This window comes from Stenella coeruleoalba, assembly GCF_951394435.1.
Source record: "Stenella coeruleoalba genome assembly, chromosome: 9".
Lineage (NCBI taxonomy): Eukaryota > Metazoa > Chordata > Mammalia > Artiodactyla > Delphinidae > Stenella > Stenella coeruleoalba.
This window is the reverse complement of record NC_137155.1, coordinates 73,605,669-73,624,927: the sequence shown is the minus strand read 5'-3', so window position 1 is coordinate 73,624,927 and position 19,259 is coordinate 73,605,669. Positions and strand designations below refer to the sequence as shown.

At 39.0% G+C, this 19,259-nt stretch overlaps 1 protein-coding gene across 4 annotated transcripts in view; it reads left to right on the top strand.

Annotated features, from left to right (window-relative positions):
- The window catches only part of CTTNBP2 (cortactin binding protein 2), a 179,815-nt gene that overhangs the window by 92,830 nt on the left and 67,726 nt on the right, over positions 1 to 19,259 (top strand). For 3 of the 4 annotated variants that reach the window (XM_079932471.1, XM_079932472.1, XM_079932470.1), the window contains 3 exons: positions 4,418 to 6,047; positions 11,993 to 12,196; positions 13,625 to 13,724. In XM_079932471.1, coding sequence (XP_079788597.1) covers positions 4,418 to 6,047; positions 11,993 to 12,196; positions 13,625 to 13,724 — 1,934 coding nt within the window. Of the gene's footprint in view, positions 1 to 4,417; positions 6,048 to 11,992; positions 12,197 to 13,624; positions 13,725 to 19,259 lie in introns of those variants that run through there. The other variant, XM_079932473.1, reaches the window with a different exon arrangement.

The window sequence follows — 19,259 nt, the reverse complement described above, 5'->3', positions numbered from 1 at the left end:
ATTTAGGTTGCTTCCATGTCTTGGTTATTGTAAATAGTGCTGCTGTGAACATAGGGGTGCATGTATCTTTTCAAAATATAGTTTTGTCTGGGTATATGCCCAGGAGTGGGATTGCTGGGTCCTATGGCAACTCTCTTTTTAGTTTTTTGAGGAACCTCCATACTGTTCTCCATAGTGGCTGCACCAATTTACATTCCCACCAACAGTGTAAGAGGGTTCCCTTTTTTCCACATGCTCTTCAGCATTTATTATTTGTAGACTTTTTAATCATATACTTTCTGACTGGTGTGAGGTGATACCTCATTGTAGTTTTGATTTGCATTTCTCTAATTAGTGGTGATGAGCACCTTTTCATGTGCCTATTGGCCATCCGTATGTCTTCTTTGGGAGAAAACTCTTCTAATGTAAGCAATTAAAGATATAAGTTTGTCTGTATCCTCTACTTTATCTGCCTTTAAATACTCCTCTTTCACTGCATCCCACAAATTTTGATATTTTTTATTTTCAATCAGCCCAAAGTATATTCTAACTTCCTTTGTGATTTCTTCTTAAACTTTTGTACTATTTAGAACTGTTTTATTTTTGAATTTTGGGGTATTATTAATATCTTATTGTGATTTATTTACAGTTTAATTCTGCTGTGGTCAGAGAACATATTCTGTAACATTTTAGTCTTTTGTAATTTTTTGGTGGTTTTTAATAGCTCAGCAAGGGCATCTGGAAAGACTGCATCATCTGTAGTCCTAGGGTATTCTGTTCCATAGCGTCAGGCCAGGTGATTTTCATAGTGTTATTCGGAGCTAGTGTATTCTCGCTGATTTTTAAATCTAGATGAGAGAAAATTGTTATAGATTTGTCTTTCTCCCTTCTGTCAGTTCTCACTTCATGTGAGAACTTAGAACTTAGTACTATAGTTCTTACTCTTTCAAGGACAAGAACTTTGTCTCTGGGCCAGAATAGTCAAGGAATTTTTTTAAATATAAAAATTAGTTTTTAAGTATGGGAATATGTTTATATACTGATTGGAAGGAGCTGATAGAGAGGAAGACATTTAATATTTATAAAGAGCAGTGTGATCACTGATGGAGCAAGTCAGAGGTGACAGGGAGTAATGAAGTTAAATGTTGAAGAAAGTCTGACCTTCAGCAGATGGAAACCTCTCTCCCTTAGAGTGAAGGGAAGGACATATGGATTGGAGTGGCTATAAAAATGCTTAAGGGACGAGACAGGATGTAGAGGGAGTGAGTTAGTCTGAATTTTCTTGATAAAAGAGTCTGTTAGGGTAGACTGAGAGTCTCTTGAGTTGTCATTGGGTGAAGTATTGGGGAGAGTAGCAGAGGTTTAAATATTCCCTGACGTAGTACATGGTAGAGGAGGCTAAGCAGAGTTAGGCAGAGTGATTGATGATTGGGGCTCAGAGCTCAATTGAGTTTGGAACCATGTGTTGTAGGTGCATGGTTATGTGGTTTCCTCTGTGCTTTGCTATCTGTAGTGAGACTAAAAAGACTCATGTTCCTCCGAGATCAGATTTATAAGGCACGAATGATGGAAGGACAAAGATGCAGAAGAATTATGGGTGCTTTTATAGGAGTATAGTCTTTTGTATAAATATCTGAGATTAGTTGAGTTGATCTCCTGTTGGAAGTCTTTAATTTGATTCTAAAATGTAAGATGAAAGTTATTTCAAAAATAAAGTGTGGAGCTTCCCTGGTGGCGCAGTGGTTGAGAGTCCGCCTGCCGATGCAGGGGACGCGGGTTCGTGCCCCGGTCCGGGAAGATCCCACATGCCGCAGAGCGGCTGGGCCCGTGAACCATGGCCGCTGAGCCTGCGCGTCTGGAGCCTGTGCTCCGCAACGGGAGAGGCCCCAACAGTGAGAGGGCCACGTACTGCAAAAAATAAAATAAAAATAAAGTGTGATGACCCATAGTATAGAAATACTATGGGCAGCGTGTGTGATGTGGTGGGAAAAACTTGAGACAGTTGGAGACCTGAATGAGTGCCGGGATCCTGACATGGAATAACTGGATGACATCAGGGAAATCGCCAACTTGGCCTCTAGTTAGTTGTTTTATAAAGTGCAGGTAGCCCTTATATTCTACAAGAAAACTTTTTTTTCCGCCTTCAGAGATAAATTCGGAAAATCATATTTTAAAAATAAGCTGAAAATTTACCCGATATGTGCTTTTTCCTACGTTGCTGTAAGAATTTGGAAGGGGAGGGGGTAATACAAAACATATTTAATATTTTCTTTATAGCTCTAATTTTCTGTATGCCTTCCATAGTAACCTATTGCTTGATGCATTTAGAAGAGTTAAAAGTGCTTTAGCTATTAATAAGTCCAATTTTCTGTGAGGCACCCAGATGAATAAAATATACATATACATCTAGTATAGGACAGCACTATTGTTTCCCAAATCTTACGTAATCTACTTATGAAGTCACCCCCAAATTTCATATAGTAGAGTAGAGTGTATGTGTATGGAGAGTTGTCTCTAATTATTCTTGGGGAATTATCTGTATTCCTGATCACCTCTTTATAGGACCCATTGCATTGCTATTCGGCGACTTCCTCAAAGCAGGAAGAATCCCAAAGTAAGTGAATCATACCTCTGACTGCTGGTTGGGCAGTGAGCCGTTCTCTGCTTTTGGTCTCGTGTGTGACTGAGGGGAATGGATTTCATGGTGAGGAACAGGAGCACGTTCTCAACTGATGGATCACATGCGAGCGTTTCCTTCCTCTGTCACTGATGACTTGGAACTGGCTTGAATAATCCCTGTCTCTCTTGAGAGTATATTTGTGTTTAACATCTGGGGGTTGCGGGAGTCCTTTCCATGTCTTTCATCAGGTAGATCTACTTTAACCTTATCTGTAAGGACCACCAAGGGAAAGCTTCTCTAGTTGAGAAGGTAAGGCATGTGGGCCGGCCTGACGACTACAGCCCAGCTTGGGATGTATCCCTCACAAGCACCTCATGGCAGAGGTTTCCTGGAGAGAAGTGGGAAACCTGGGTGAACATGTTAGAATAGTGCATCTGTAAGGCCTTCGTATCCAAAAAGTCCATCAGCCTTTGGAAGTTTGATGTCTTTGTGAACTGTGTTGATTTCATTCATTCAATCAGTAGTTTATTAAGCACCACTGTGTGCCAGAGACTGTTCTAGGTCTTGGGGACACAGCAGCAATGAAGACACAGTCCCTGCCCTCGTGGAGTCCTGTTGTAGTCGAGGTAGGCAGGTGCTAACCAAAGAGTGATAAGTACAAGGGTGGGAAGGACTGTTGTCTTCCACAGGATGGTGAGGGCAGCCTTGCTGTGAAGGTGACAGTTGAGCAGAGTCCTGAAGGAAGAAAAAGAGCCAGGCTTTTGTGCCGTTCGGTGTTTTTGTGCATATTAGAAAACCCACCTGGAGGTTTAAAAGTTTTTAAAAGCTTCTTCTCTATGTTTATCAGTTAAGCAAATGTTGCTTTGGAAAGCCTAAATCCTAGGGACCTGTGGCTCAGTGAGCAGACAGAGCCTTTTTCCTAAAGGAAAATGCACCCTTCTTTCCAGACAGATACAACCCCAGGCCTGGGCAGACACGTGGTGAGAAGGCAGAGCTGGATTTCGGTCCCTCTCACCCCTGCAGCCGGTCACCCTTGTGCAGTGCAGACTCCTCAGTGCAGGCGCCCTGTGTGATGGGTGGTGGTGGAATTTCTCGGCAGAGAGAGCAGCAAGATTAGAGGCGCTGAGGCAGGATGATGTTCAAGAAACACCGGGGAGACCAGTGTCATGGGAACCAAGTGGGCAAAGTGGGATTGAAGGAGATGAGGTCAGACTTGGGGTTCACTGATACTGATTGTATTTCTAATAAGATATTTCTTATATATTAGTTCAAAGAACTTTCATATATGATTTTACATGATTTTTACAGCAACCCATCATAAGCTCAAAGAAGTTTACAAAAAACTAAGTAATATGATTAGCAAGTATAGGAGTTTAGAAATTAACTGAAGTCCTCTGTTTTCAGCACTTTTTATTAAACAGTGCCTCAAAGATGAGTAATTTTAAGGCATTAAACCTTAAAAAAAAAAAAGTCAGTTCCCTAACAGAGTTCTGTTTTTACAAAGCAGACCTTGCTAAACTCTGTGTTGTGATTTTGAAGCATTAGGTAACTATTCTCCTTTTCTACAGTTAACTTTAATACATTAAATTTTTTTTTCTGTTGCTGTAATTTAAATGTTTTTTGTAAAACCGTTTACATCTAGTTTCTCATTTTAATGAGTCTCTAAAATATTATCTGTCATCTCACAACACATTTCAGAAATGTGGCACTTTAACCCAAACCATGTAATTGTTACAAAATTAATAAAAATGTCTCCACTTCTTTGGCTGAAAGAATCCTCTGCCTATTAATCAGGGCTGTCCTGTGCATTTCTTTCAGCTGGAGATGGAAAAGCTTCAGCTCCAAGCCCTTGAGCAAGAGCACAAGAAGCTGGCCACCCGCCTGGAGGAGGAGCGAGGCAAGAACAAGCACGTGGTCCTGATGCTGGTCAAGGAGTGCAAGCAGCTCTCAGGCAAAGTCCTAGAGGAGGCCCAGAAGCTAGAAGAGGTGATGGCCAAACTGGAAGAGGAGAAGAAAAAGACGAGTGCGTTAGAAGAGGAACTCGCTGCTGAGAAACGAAGAAGCACAGAAATGGAAGCTCAGATGGAAAAACAGCTCTCAGAGTTTGACACAGAGCGGGAACAGCTTCGTGCCAAGCTGCACCGAGAAGAAGCACACACCACTGACCTCAAAGAGGAGATAGACAAGATGAAGAAGATGATCGAGCAACTGAAAAGGGGAAACGACAGCAAACCCAGCCTCTCTCTCCCCCGGAAGACAAAAGATAGACGTTTGGTCTCTATATCTGTGGGAACAGAGGGACTGATGACAAGATCTGTTGCATGCCAGACAGACTTAGCGATAGAGAGCACTGACCCCGTGAAGAAGTCACCTTTGACCGTGCCTGTAAAGCCTGCCATGGGGAGCCCCCTAGTTTCTGCCAATGCGAAGGGGAGTGCGTGTGCCAGTGCCGACTTGGTCAGGCCAGGTATCGACAGGCAGGCTTCCCACGGTGACTTGACTGGTTCCTCTCTGCCCACTGTCCCACCTCCAAGCGCAAACAGAATTGAGGAAAATGGACCGAGCAGCGGCTCAACACCAGATTTAACCAGTAGCGCATCCCCGCTTCCCAGCACCGCCGCCCCGGCCGCTGGGCACACGCCCGCCCCACCTCCTCACAGTTTACATTCACCGTGTGCCAACGCGCCTCTGCATCCAGGCCTGAACCCGCGAATCCAAGCGGCTCGGTTTCGATTTCAGGGCAATGCTAATGACCCAGACCAAAACGGGAACACCACCCAAAGTCCTCCATCCAGAGATGTATCTCCTACAAGTCGTGACAACCTAGTGGCCAAACAGCTAGCTCGGAATACTGTGACCCAAGCACTGTCAAGATTTACGAGCCCTCCAGCAGGAGCGCCCCCGAGACCTGGAGTGCCCCCCACGGGGGACGTTGGCACCTACCCCCCCGTCGGTCGGACCAGTTTAAAGACTCCCGGTGCCGCACGAGTTGACAGAGGAAACCCTCCTCCCATCCCTCCCAAAAAGCCAGGGCTCTCCCACACTCCTTCTCCACCGCACCCGCAACTCAAGGTTGTCATGGATAGCAGCAGGGCCTCCAATGCAGGGGCCAAAGTTGATAACAAAACTGTGGCTTCGCCTCCTTCCAGTTTGCCACAAGGGAACAGGGTAATAAGTGAGGAGAATCTCCTTAAGTCTTCCTCCCCTCAGCTGCCACCAAAACCATCCATAGATTTAACTGTGGCACCTGCAGGCTGTGCCGTTTCAGCCCTGGCCACGTCTCAGGTGGGTGCCTGGCCTGCTGAAACCCCTGGACTGAACCAACCTGCATGTTCAGAAAGTTCCCTTGTCATTCCCACCACCATTGCCTTTCGCTCTTCCATAAACCCTGTTAGTGCCTCATCCTGTAGAGCAGGTGCCTCAGACAGCCTCCTGGTAACAGCATCAGGTAAAGGGATTGGAATGTTATACCCTTCTTTAAGAATGTGGCCTGTCCTCTCACTTGCCTTTGTTTCCTTCACATTGCCTTGAAACGTTTTTTTTAATTTGGTACTTTTATTTTCCTATTTCTTTCCTCTCTTTTTTTGTGTTTTGCTCTAAAGGCTCCGGGGTATGGTGATTCATCTTGCTATATGAATTGTGGTTTTGTTATGCTAAGTGTTGTCTTCTTTTAAAAATAACCTGAAAGTAGTGGTTTGGAGCACATGGAGACCATTAATTTAGAGAGACTGAAGCATTTCCATGGGAGGAAGGGCTCGTCCTTCTTATTAAATATCTGTCTCAGAAGACTTCAGTATTAGTGAGCCATTGCCAGACAGTCAGTTCTGTCCCTTCTGAGATGACATTTGAAAGAATGCTTTCAAGTAGTTATTGACACTACAGTCAACCTTGGATTATCAAATTGATTAGAGGTGTTCTGTAATTGGTATATCCTAAGTTTTAATATCAGTTTGGTGTTTATTTTTTTTAACCTCAAAAATAGTGTGTATATTTGTAAGTTCTAAGTTTAGTTTATTTCAGAAGTTATTTAGAGCTGTCATCTCCTAACACTTGAGCACAGATGGATAACATAGCATGTGGACTATATTAGAGAAGGTTTCCATTGCAGATGTGGTTTATGAAGTCACCGAATCTGGGACTCTTGAACAAAGAATCGATAAAGAACTGGATTTTTCCCTTTCGTTATATAGTGCTAGAGGAAGCATTGCTTTTTATTGGCATTCATCTTTCACTGAGTAAATGTGGCTCTAAAATAATGTTACGGTGTCATAGTTCTGTTGAAACTTTGCAGGGTCTCTTCTACCCCAGGATCTTAGTGGTTAGTAGAGACTGTTGGTTCTAATGAGAGAGAACTTTAAGAATTAAAGGAAGATCTGAGCTGTGTTATATTTAAAATTTAGGGAGAAGCATGGGAATAAGAAAAACAGGTAGTACTGTACTTGCTAATTTTATCAGGTAATGAGAGCATTATAATGGGACTTATTTATCCAATTATAAGCTGTCTCCTTGAAATTAAGCTCTTTGAGAGGCTAGATTCATATTTTAAGGGGCAAAATTGGGAATTGGAAACAGCATGGACTTTGATGTCAGTCAGATCTGCCTTGGAATCTAGCTCTGCCATTGACAGCTGTATGTTTTGGGGGATTTTTCTTGAACTGAGCAACTTTTCTCATCCTTAACATGGAGCTTATGCTGCTCATATTGGGGAGGGTGGCTGTTAGGAGGATTTAATATCATAATGTACAAAGAGCATGGTATTGAGCTTAGAGCAGCATGAGTGATGAACAAAAAGAGGGGCTATTACTGCTTCAATTTACTGTTGCTTAAAGCATTTTGAAAATTTCCTTTAGAATTGACTCTGGTATTGCTTTGGGATGTCTTTCCAGGCATTGAGCATTCCATATTTTTTTTTAATCTAAAATGGTATTACTGAGCTGGATGGCCTTTCTCATGGCCTAAAATGATGTTAGCTCTTTGCCACAAGTTAAATCCACCCTCAAAGGAGGAATTTTTGCTACCATTCAAGGAGCATCAGAGAATGTGCTGTAAGGACTTAAGGTAGTTGCAAAACACAAGTTCCAAAAATGTTTGGGGACATGGCAGTGCTGTTGACATAAATGCATAGACTATAAAACAGAAAACACTTCCTGGGATACATGAATTTTGCCAGTTTTTTAAAAAATACAAAGCCATCTTTGCTTTATACCCTAGTGATTTGCCAGTAGTTGCCTTGGTCATTACTGTGTTCCAGAGTCCAGCTCCAAATGCCCTTTGTTTCCCATGGAAAAGCTTTAAAATCAGGATCCGTGACTGAAGAACTTTTGACAGCAGGATTTTAAGTTAACCTTTAAAGTCAGAGAATTCCTAGTCCATTATTTATTCACTAAAATGCCCTGCCTAGGATACCATGGGATTTCGGATAAAGGAACCATAACTCCTCTGAAAAAACACCTTTGCTTGTGTCTAGAGAACAAAAGAGGATAAACAGTGGAACCAAAGAAATAGCAGTCACTGAAGATCCGTGAAACTGGTTCCTCATTTTCTGTTCTCTGATTTTGCAGTTTGGCCAAAATATTCTTAGAACTGCAGGATTGCGTTTGGTGCGGTAACAAGCTTTTTTGTCATTTGATTATAAGATATAGTTTATTAGGAGAAAATGGAGGCAGTGGAAGTTATTAGTCATCAGCAAGAATTTACTGAACATTCTATTGGGGGATAGAAATGTTATTGCAGTTACATAGTTGGGGTGTATAACTCAACCGTGGATGTAGGTCAACCTAAACTTTCCAAATGAGATATAGGATTTCACCTGTTTTCCATTTAGATGCCCCTATTTTTGCTGCTGTGCCCGCTGCAACTAGGAAGCACCCCCCATCCTCCTTCCTAACCTACCTGTGCCTGGGTGAGCATGTGCCTCGCCAAAACATAGGCTCAGTGAAGGGTATGCATCTTGTAAATAGCCACTAATGTCATTGTGATTGCTAAGAGCAGGACATGGGGACAGAGCATGTCTATCAAATACCTGGTTGATGTGTTTTCCAATGTCGGTGATGAAAAAAGCACTGGACTGAGTATAAAAATGCAACGTTAGTCCATTTCTGCTCCTTGCTGTGTATTACCCTAAAGAGCAAATTCTCTCTGAGCTATTAGTTTTTCCATCTAAAAATGAAAGCACTGAACCAAAAAAGTAATAATAGTTCCAAACCAAAAAGATGTATTAAAATTGCCTGTTGAATTTTTCAAATAGCATCTCACTACCTCTCCCTCTTTGGAAATCTAGATCCCATGATCTTTCAAACTCTAAAAATCTGTTTCTATGTCAGCTTATATGTATGATAAACAATTATGGTTAAATGAAAGCACTGAGGAGAATTGCAATGACGAAGGATACCACTTTAATGAATTGTGTTGTAAATTACTCTAACTCGATTAGCAGTGTTATAGCCAAATGTTAAATTTTTAAATAACCTTTAAAATTATAAACAAATTAGAATTTCTTGCTGCTGCTGACCTTGTCAAATGAACACATTTTAATTGTTAGGTGAACAGAAGCCTAAACCAGAAATCACCCCAGGCAACTGAGTTTCCATACCCTTGCAAGCGTTGTTTCTGTTTTTTTAAAAAATTATTATTTGATACATTTTATTTAATTTGGTTCAGATTTTTTTCCTTAGGTAAACATATATTTAAAAAATTATCCTCCATGTTTAATTGGCTTAAAGGCTAAGTCAGAAAACGAGATTGATCTGAGCTATGAATGAGATTAACCTTCTCCACACTCTGAAGCTGATGCCAGAAGCTGTTCTTCACTCCTCTGCCATTGCATGTTCTGTCTGTTCCCTTCATCACTGCACGTTCTGCCAGATGCTCACTTTTACTAATGTTTGCACATGATACTGCAAAGCTGAATGACCTTTTTCTAACATCATTAAAGTAGCTGTATGACTGCAGGTCTGTTCTATCATTACTTAACCATTACTTAACCAGTCAACTAAATATTATCACTTTTATCATTGTCCGGAATTTCAAATGAACAGTAAACTCTCATGGTGAAGTTTTATTTTTCCCATCTTTATAGCAGGATTTATTATAATAACTTAAGCTTGCCTGTGCTGGAGAAAATTGAAATGATAGTGGAGATAAAAAAATGTAGTTAAACTTTAAGAATACTTGGTATTTATAAAGCATTTTTCACTTTTAAAAGATTATTAAGTGTATTTAAAATAAGAAAATAAAATTGATATATATTCTTCTGGAGTTTTGTATAACAGAACTGTAAGACTCTTGAGTGGTCTAGAGATTGAGAAAATTTTTGAATAAAATATTTTGTCTTAAGATAGCTTAACATTAGAAATGGAGTTTCCCAGGAAATTATCTCCATAATGGACTATTTCCATTAAAAAAGTTAAAATATATTTATATTTTAATTGTCCCCCAAAGTCTAGAATTGTATTAAAAAAAGAAAAATGAAAACAAAACCCAAAAGAATAGGAAACCATTTAATATATACCAGTTGATATTCTTAAAAGGGTGTCAAGAACTGAGACCCCTGGGGTGAGGTAGAGGGATTGAGAGAGACAGACAGAGGGAGAGACAGAAAGGGGACTGGGGTCAAGGTCGGGAGGGAGGAAAGGGAGAGAGACAGATAGACAGACTGACTGAGCATGAGCCACAGTCCCTCCTATTCCACAGAGGACCACAGTGCCAATGCGTTTGAATTGCTTTTGTGTTTGCTTTGCAGTCAAGGTTTCATACCTTGGTGTTTATAATTTCTCTGTTTATCATCTATTTCTAATAAGTACTGATTTAATTTTTGTGGGCTTGTTTCTTTGTTTTTAAGAAAATACAAAAGGTAAAATGTTATCAGAGAGGAGCCTTCTTGTAAGTATGAAGTAAAAAATCTTACTTTTGTAAGAAGAGCTAATGAATATCAATGGGAAAATATCGTAAAGTTTAGATAAATATTTAATTTTGTGAGCAATGAATTTTATGTTATTGCAGTCTAATAAGGTAAAAGCAATAAGTTACTCAGAGACCCAAATAATTGATTCTGAAGATATAATACCCAGTTTTTAATAAGCAGTTTCATTTGTAGAAACTGCTTTTTTTTCCCCAAAGGATCTTTAAAATACTGAGAAATACTTTGATATGCACTTTTTTTTTAATACTTAGTGAAATAATTTAAGGCCAATAATTCAAGATTCAATTATGAGTTTATTACATATTAATATAACACCCATGTACTTAGAATATTATCCTGTTACCAAGGTGCAGGGAATATAAAAGCTCCACTATTGTATCTTACTACAGAGAATGTTACCAGACAGAGGTAGAAAGTGTACCCCAGGAGTGAATATGTGCACATATGCCCCATATACACACCAACTTTCAGGTTTTGGGGGCTCCATAAGGAAGAAATAAAAATGACTTATTTTGAAAGTTAATTGTATTTACGCCTAAAATACACTAAGTACCTATATATCATGTTAAATAAACATTTTTACTTTACTGTTTTTACAGCCTTTTGATCAAGGAAGAATTCAGAAAATTTTCCATGCTATATGCAACCGACTTCACACACTTAACAGATTCTCTTCTAAAGCTGCTAAATACTGATGAGAAATCTCTATGATAACTCTTAATGACTTTTGTTAAAACTCTGTGGTAGAGTGTTCTGTTTTGTGGCTGATGAAAAGTTTTTGGTGCAAAATGTGAAGATGGCCAGATGACATAGTCTTCAAAATTGTGTATTGAATATTTGTGCTGGTATAGTCTATATATGTTGTGCTTCTATTAGCTCTTGACACTGAATAGAAGTTGGCTGCCCATTATTTTTCTTCCCAAATAAGGGAATTCAAGGAATGTAAATAGATTCCTTGACAGTATTTGGTCCATCTCAGTGGTTTATGTAAAATTTATATTAAGTACCTTGGAAACATTGTAGAAAAAGGAAAATTTCTATTTTTTAGAATTATCTATATCTTATACCTAAAGATATCTATCAGTTGATACCCAAAATTGAGGAAATCTGTACATAATTTTAAAATTCAAATTGTTTTGAAACCCTGAGGAGGCGTTTGAACTTTCAAATCGAGACAGCTTTCTTAGTTTCCTGAAACCAATCACCCCTTTAACACTTATCTGTGCAAGACTGATGACTAAAAATAATTTGTCACCATGTATGTTAATTTAACTAACAGTAGATACAAGATTGAAATAACAGTACAGATTTATGCTAAAGTAAATATTAACAGATTGATAATGTTAGAAACCACGTAATCCTCTAGGGGTACATGTTCATGTGTCTGTGTGTGTGTAATTCAGAAAGGAGTGGGTAATATCTGTCTCTTGACCTTGCTCCTACTCTCTAACTAGGGTCACTTTAACCCACAGGCTGGTCACCCTCCCTAACCCCTTTGCTAATGCGTGGTGGTCCTGCCCCCCTGGCTGGCAGGCCCACCCTTCTTCAGCAAGCTGCTGCCCAGGGAAATGTCACTTTATTATCAATGCTGCTTAATGAAGAAGGACTGGACATAAATTACTCCTGTGAAGATGGCCATTCTGCCTTGTATTCTGCTGCTAAGGATGGACATACAGGTAAGATGGTGGCATCTCACCTCACTGTATCACCCTCTTGCAAAAGGATGCAGAATCAAAAGCACCTGTAACCACTGTTATGAGCAAAAGGTGAATTTAGGTTTCAAATTTTCTCTTTCAGGTAGAATAAATAACTTTTTTACATGATTTAAAGATTTTATAAGCATTTTAAAAATCCAAATTGGACAGTTCCGTAATAATCTAAACTTTTACTGCAGATAGCAAAAAGTTATCTCTGTTTTATGCACAATGAAATGTATTCGGTTTGTAGAAATTTGGGGTCTAGTAACTGTAAAGGACATTTTCAAATAAAGCCCCCCCATATGTTATCGCTTTGGCCAGGACAAAATAGCTCTAATTTGTTAGAAATAGCTGGTGTCTGTGAAAGCAAAGCCTTAGGGCTTTAGCACATGCTGCAGTGAGGGAAAGTTTGAGTAGTTAGGAAAGGTCATGGGTCTGAAATTGTTCTGTAGTTGGAACAATTTATAGTTATTTGGATTTTTTTAAGAGAACGGAGAGGTTGTACAATTACAAACGACATATCGATGAAGTCGGGGAATTAATCTTGTTCCTTGAAAAGCAAATCTTAGAGTCAAATATACTAAAACATACAGTAGTGCAGATAAAGAGATGATTCGATGGCAAGAACAAAGTCAAATAGTATTGCATATGTAAGCCATGTGATCCTTGGATAATTCACATAATGTGGCTTCCTTGGAAGTTTTCAGAGCTTCTCTCTGTTCGAGTGGACTACATGCAAGATTCTAGTAAACTACAAGATGATAGCTCATTATTTTAAAAGTATTTTGGAGTACTTCTTCCAAAGTACTGTGGGAATTTTCTCTAAAGAAATTCAGTCTAGTTAATAACATGTGGAATGTGAGGTCTAGGTGCTATTTTTGCCTGAGTCTGATGACTTTGTGTGGCTTCTCCTTGATCTTCATTCAGGGAGTTAAGTATAAGATGACCACAACATGAAAGCATTTTAGAGATTAAATTAAACATCATAAAGTAAGAATTTAACTATTTAAATACAAAGAATGGTATATCAATTTGGTGAATGGATTTTGTTCTCCATCCAGTAATATTATTTTTGGGGATTGACTGATGGGAAAATCTGATAAAACATTTTCTGACATATGACGGTCCTTTCACTCATCAGCAGCTCCTCTCCCCCCGTCCCGCCAAAAAAAAGAGAAAGAAGTCATGTCTTAGTTGGTGACTCTGGGGTATTACAATCCTGGGGGAAAGGGGCCGCTTTCCCTTTATAACAGTCTGTGGAGTCTCACAGCGGCCCTGAAACAAATTGTCAGATGAGCTGTGCATCAGAGAGGTCCCTTGGGGTTAGTGTTTGTCTACAGCTCGTACAGAATTTGGTTCATCATGACTAAGTGGGGAATTAAAATGGCTTTCTATTAAAATCCATAGACTGTGTGAGATTGCTGCTGAATGCAGAAGCCCAAGTCAATGCTGCTGATAAAAATGGCTTCACACCCTTGTGTGCTGCAGCTGCTCAGGGACATTTCAAGTAAGTGATGCTCTTAATTTTTTTTTTTTCCTATGAAAAGAGCCTCTTTATAATTTGCACACATATTTTAGTTCTGGCTGAATGTGTAAACTAGTGCTTAAGATCCATTGGCAAATAAATTCAACTAAACATATTTGAGAATTTAAATGCAAAGTAGGATCCTAAATTTGCTCTTCTTTTTTTTTTGTTGTTGTTTGTTTTTTATACAGCAGGTTCTTATTAGTTATCAGTTTTATACACATCAGTGTATACATGTCAATCCAAATCTCCTAATTCATCCCACCGCCACCCCCATCCCCCCCACCACTTGCCTTGCTTGGTGTCCATACGTTTGTTCTCTACATCTGTGTCTCAACTTGTGCCCTGCAATCCGGCTCATCTGTACCATTTTTCTGGGTTCCACATACCTGCGTTAATATACGATATTTGTTTTTCTCTTTCTGACTTACTTCACTCTGTATGACAGTCTCTAGATGCATCCACATCTCAGCAAATGACTCAATTTCGTTCCTTTTGATGGCTGAGTAATATTCCATTGTAGATATGTACCACATCTTCTTTATCCATTTGTCTGTTGATGGGCATTTAGGTTGCTTCCATGACCTGGTTATTGTAAACAGTACTGCAATGAACATTGGGGTGCATGTGTCTTTTTGAATTATGGTTTTCTCTGGGTATATGCCCAGTAGTGGGATTGCTGAATCATATGGTAATTCTATTTTTAGTTTTTTAAAGAACCTCCATACCGTTCTCCATAGTGGCTGTATCAATTTACATTCCCACCAACAGTGCAAGAGGGTTCCCTTTTCTCCACTCCCTCTCCAGCATTTGTTGTTTGTAGATTTTCTGATGATGCCCATTCTAACCTGGTGTGAGGTGATACCTCATTGTAGTTTTGATTTGCATTTCTCTAATAATTAGTGATGTTGAGCAGCTTATCATGTGCTTCTTGACCATCTGTATGTCTTCTTTGGAGAAATGTCTACGTCTTCTGCCCATTTTTGGATTGGGTTGTTTGTTTCTTTAATATTGAGCCACATGAGCTGTTTATATATTTTGGAGATTAATCATTTCTCCGTTGATTCGTTTGCAAATATTTTCTCCCATTCTGAGGGTTGTCTTTTCATCTTGTTTATGGTTTCCTGTGCTGTACAAAAGCTTTGAAGTTTCATTAGGTCCTATTTGTTTATTTTTGTTTTTATTTCCATTACTCTAGGAGGTGGATCAAAAAAGACCTTGCTGTGATTTATGTCAAAGAGTGTTCTTCCTGTGTTTTCTTCTAAGAGTTTTATAGTGTCCGATCTTACAATTAGGTCTCTAATCCATTTTGAGTTTATTTTTGTGTATGGTGTTAGGGAGTGTTCTAATTTCATTCTTTTACATGTAGCTGTCCAGTTTTCCCAGCACCACTTATTGAAGAGACTGTCTTTTCTCCATTGTATGTCTTGGCCTCCTTTGTCATAGATTAGTTGACCATAGGTGTGTGGGTTTATCTCTGGGCTTTCTATCTTGTTCCATTGATCTATGTTTCTGTTTTTGTGCCAGTACCATATTGTCTTGATTACTGTAGCTTTGTAGTATAGTCTGAAGTCAGGGAGTCTGATTCCTCTAGCTCTGTTTTTTTCCCTCAAGACTGCTTTGGCTATTTGGGGTCTTTTGTGTCTCCATACAAATTTTAAGATTATTTGTTCTAGTGCAGTAAAAAATGCCATTGAAATTTGATAGGGATTGTATTGAATGTGTAGATTACCTTGGGTAGTATAGTCATTTTCACAGTATTGATTCTTTCAATCCAAGAATATGGTATATCTCTCCATCTGTTGGTATCATCTTTAATTTCTTTTATCAGTGTCTTATAATTTTCTGCATACAGATCTTTTGTCTCCCTAGGTAGGTTTATTGCTAGGTATTTTTTTCTTTCTGTTGCAGTGGTAAATGGGAGTGTTTCTTAATTTCTGTTTCAGATTTTTCATCATTAGTGTATACGAATGCAAGAGATTTCTGTGCATTAATTTTGTATCCTGCAACTTTACCAAATTCATTAATTAGCTCTAGTAGTTTTCTGGTGGCATTTTTAGGATTCTCTATGTATAGTATCATGTCATCTGCAAACAGTGACAGTTTTACTTCTTCTTTTCTAATTTGTATTCCTTTTATTTCATTTTCTTCTCTGATTGCCGTGACTAGGACTTCCAAAACTATGTTGAATAATGGTAGTGAGAGTGGACAGCCTTGTCTTGTTCCTGATCTTAGAGGAAATGGTTTCAGTTTTCACCATTGAGAATGATGTTTGCTGTGGTTTTGTCATATATGGCCTTTATATGTTGGTTCCTATAAAGAATCAACCTGGTTGGAACCTTGAGGTAGGTTCCCTCTATGCCCACTTTCTGGAGAGTTTTTTTTTTTTTTTTTTGCGGTATGCAGGCCTCTCACTGTTGTGGGCTCTCCCCTTGCGGAGCATAGGCCCCGGACGTGCAGGCTCAGTGTCCACGGCTCACGGGCCCAGCCGCTCTGTGGCATGTGGACCGGGGCACGAACCCGTGTCCCCTGCGTTGGCAGGCAGACCCCCAACCACTGTGCCACCAGGGAAGGCCCTCTGGAGAGTTTTTATCATAAATGGGTGTTGAATTTTGTCAGAAGCTTTTTCTGCATCTATTGAGATGATCATGTGATTTTTGTTCTTCAATTTGTTAATATGGTGTATCACATTGATTGATTTGCATATATTGAAGAATCCTTGCATCCCTGGGATAAATCCCACTTGATCATGGTGTGTGATCCTATTAATGTTGTTGGACGCTGTTTTCTAGTATTTTGTTGAGGATTCTTGCATCTATATTCATCGGTGATATTGGTCTGTAATTTTCTTTCTTTGTAGTATCTTTGTCTGGTTTTGGTATCAGGGTGATGGTGGCCTCATAGAATGAGTTTGGGAGTGTTCCTTCCTCTGCAGTTTTTTGGAAGAGTTTGAGAAGGATGGGTGTTAGCTCTTCTCTAAATGTTTGATAGAATTCACCTGTGAAGCCATCTTGTCCTGGACTTTTGTTTGTTGGAAGATTTTTAATCACAGTTTCAGTTTCATTGCTTGTGATTGGTCTGTTCATATTTTCTGTTTCTTCCTGGTTCAGTCTTGGAAGGTTATACCTTTCGAAGAATTTGTCCATTTTTCCAGGTTGTCCATTTTATTGGCATACAGTTGCTTGTAGTAGTCTCTTAGGATGCTTTATATTTCTGCGGTGTCTGTTGTAACTTCTCCGTTTTCATTTCTGATTTTATTGATTTGAGTCCTCTTTCTCTTTTTCTTGATGAGTCTGACTAATGGTTTATCAATTTTGTTTATCTTCTCAAAGAACCAGCTTTTAGTTTTATTGATCTTTGCTATTGTTTTCTTTGTTTCTATTTCATTTATTTCTGCTCTGATCTTTATGATTTCTTTCCTTCTGCTAACTATGGGTTTTGTTTGTTCTTCTTTCTCTAGTTCCTTCAGGTGTAAGGTTAGATTGTTTGAGATTTTTCTTGTTTCTTGAGGTAGGCTTGTATAGCTATAAACTTCCATCTTAGAACTGCTTTTGCTGCATCCATGGGTTTTCAATCGTCGTGTTTTCATTATCATTTTTCTCTAGGTATTTTCTGATTTCCTCTTTGATTTCTTCAGTGATATCTTGGTTATTTAGTAGCGTATTGTTTAGCCTCCATGTGTTTGTGTTTTTTATGTTTTTTCCCCTGTAATTCATTTCTAATCTCATAGTGTTGTGGTCAGAAAAGATGCTTGATATGATTTCAGTTTTCTTAAATTTACTGAGGCTTGCTTTGTGACCTAGGATGTGATCTATCCTGGAGAATGTTCCGTGCGCACTTGAAGAAGAAAGCGTAATCTGCTGTTTTTGGATGGAATGTCCTATAAATATCAATTAAATCTATGTGATCTATTGTGTCATTTAAAGCTTCTGTTTCCTCATTTATTTTCATTTTGGATTATCTGTCCATTGGTGTAAGGAGGTGTTAAAGTCCCCCACTATTATTGTGTTACTGTTGATTTCCTCTTTTATAGCTTTTAGCAGTTGCCTTATGTATTGAGGTGCTGCTATGTTGGGTGCATATGTATTTATAATAGTTATATTTTCTTCTTGGATTGATCCCTTGATCATTATGTAGTGTCCTTCCTTGTCTCTTGTAACATTCTTTATTTTATAGTCTATTTTATCTGATATGAGTATAGCTACTCCAGCTTTCTTTTGATTTCCATTTGCCTGGAATATCTTTTTCCATCCCGTCACTTTCAGTCTGTATGTGTCCCTAGGTCTGAAGTGGATCTCTTGTAGACAGCATATATATGGGTCTTCTTTTTGTATCCATTCAGCAAGCCTGTGTCTTTTGGTTGGAGCATTTAATCCATTCATGTTTCAGGTAATTATCGATATGTATGTTCCTTTGACCATTTTTTTAATTGTTCTGGGTTTGTTTTTGTAGGTCCTCTTCTTCTCTTGTGTTTCCCACTTAGGGAAGTTCCTTTAGCATTTGTTGTAGAGCTGGTTGGTGGTGCTGAATTCTCTTAACTTTTGCTTGCCTGTAAAGCTTTTGATTTCTCCATCGAATCTGAATGAGATCCTTGCTGGGTAGAGTAATCGTGGTTGTAGTTTCTTCCCTTTCATCACTTTAAGTATATTATGCCACTCCATTCTGGCTTGTAGAGTTTCTGCTGAGAAATCAGCTGTTAACCTTATGGGAGTTCCCTTGTATGTTTTTTGTCATTTTTCCCTTGCTGCTTTTAATAATTTTTCTTTGTCTTTAATTTTTGCCAATTTGATTACTATGTGTCTTGGTGTGTTTCTCCTGGGTTTATCCTGTATGGCACTCTGCGCTTACTGGACTTGGGTGGCTATTTGCTTTCCCATGTTAGGGAGGTTTTCAGCTGTAGTCTCTTCAGATATCTTCTCTGGTCCTTTCTCGCTCTCTTCTCCTTCTGGGACCCCTATAATGTGAATGTTGTTGCGTTTAATGTTGTCCCAGAGGTCTCTTAGACTGTCTTCATTTCTTTTCATTCTTTTTTCTTTATTCTGTTCCATAGCAGTGAATTTCACCATTCTGTCTTCCAGGTCACTTATCCATTCTTCTGCCTCAGTTATTCTGCTATTGATTCCTTCTAGTATAGTTTTCATTTCAGTTATTGTATCGTTCATCTCTGTTAGTTTGTTCTTTAATTCTTCTAGGTCTTTTTTAAGCATTTCTTGCATCTTCTCGATCTTTGCCTCTATTCTTTTTCCAAGGTACTAGATCATTTTTGCTATCATTATTCTGAATTCTTTTTCTGGAAGGTTTCCTATCTCCACTTCATTTAGTTGTTTTTCTGGGGTTTTATCTTGTTCCTTCATCTGGTACATAGCCCTCTGCCTTTTCATCTTGTCTGCCTTTCTGTGAATGTGGTTTTTGTTCCACAGGCTGCAGGGCTGTAGTTCTTCTTGCTTCTGCTCTCTGCCCTCTGGTGGATGAGGCTATTTATGAGGCTTGTGAAAGTTTCCTAAATTTGCTTTTCTT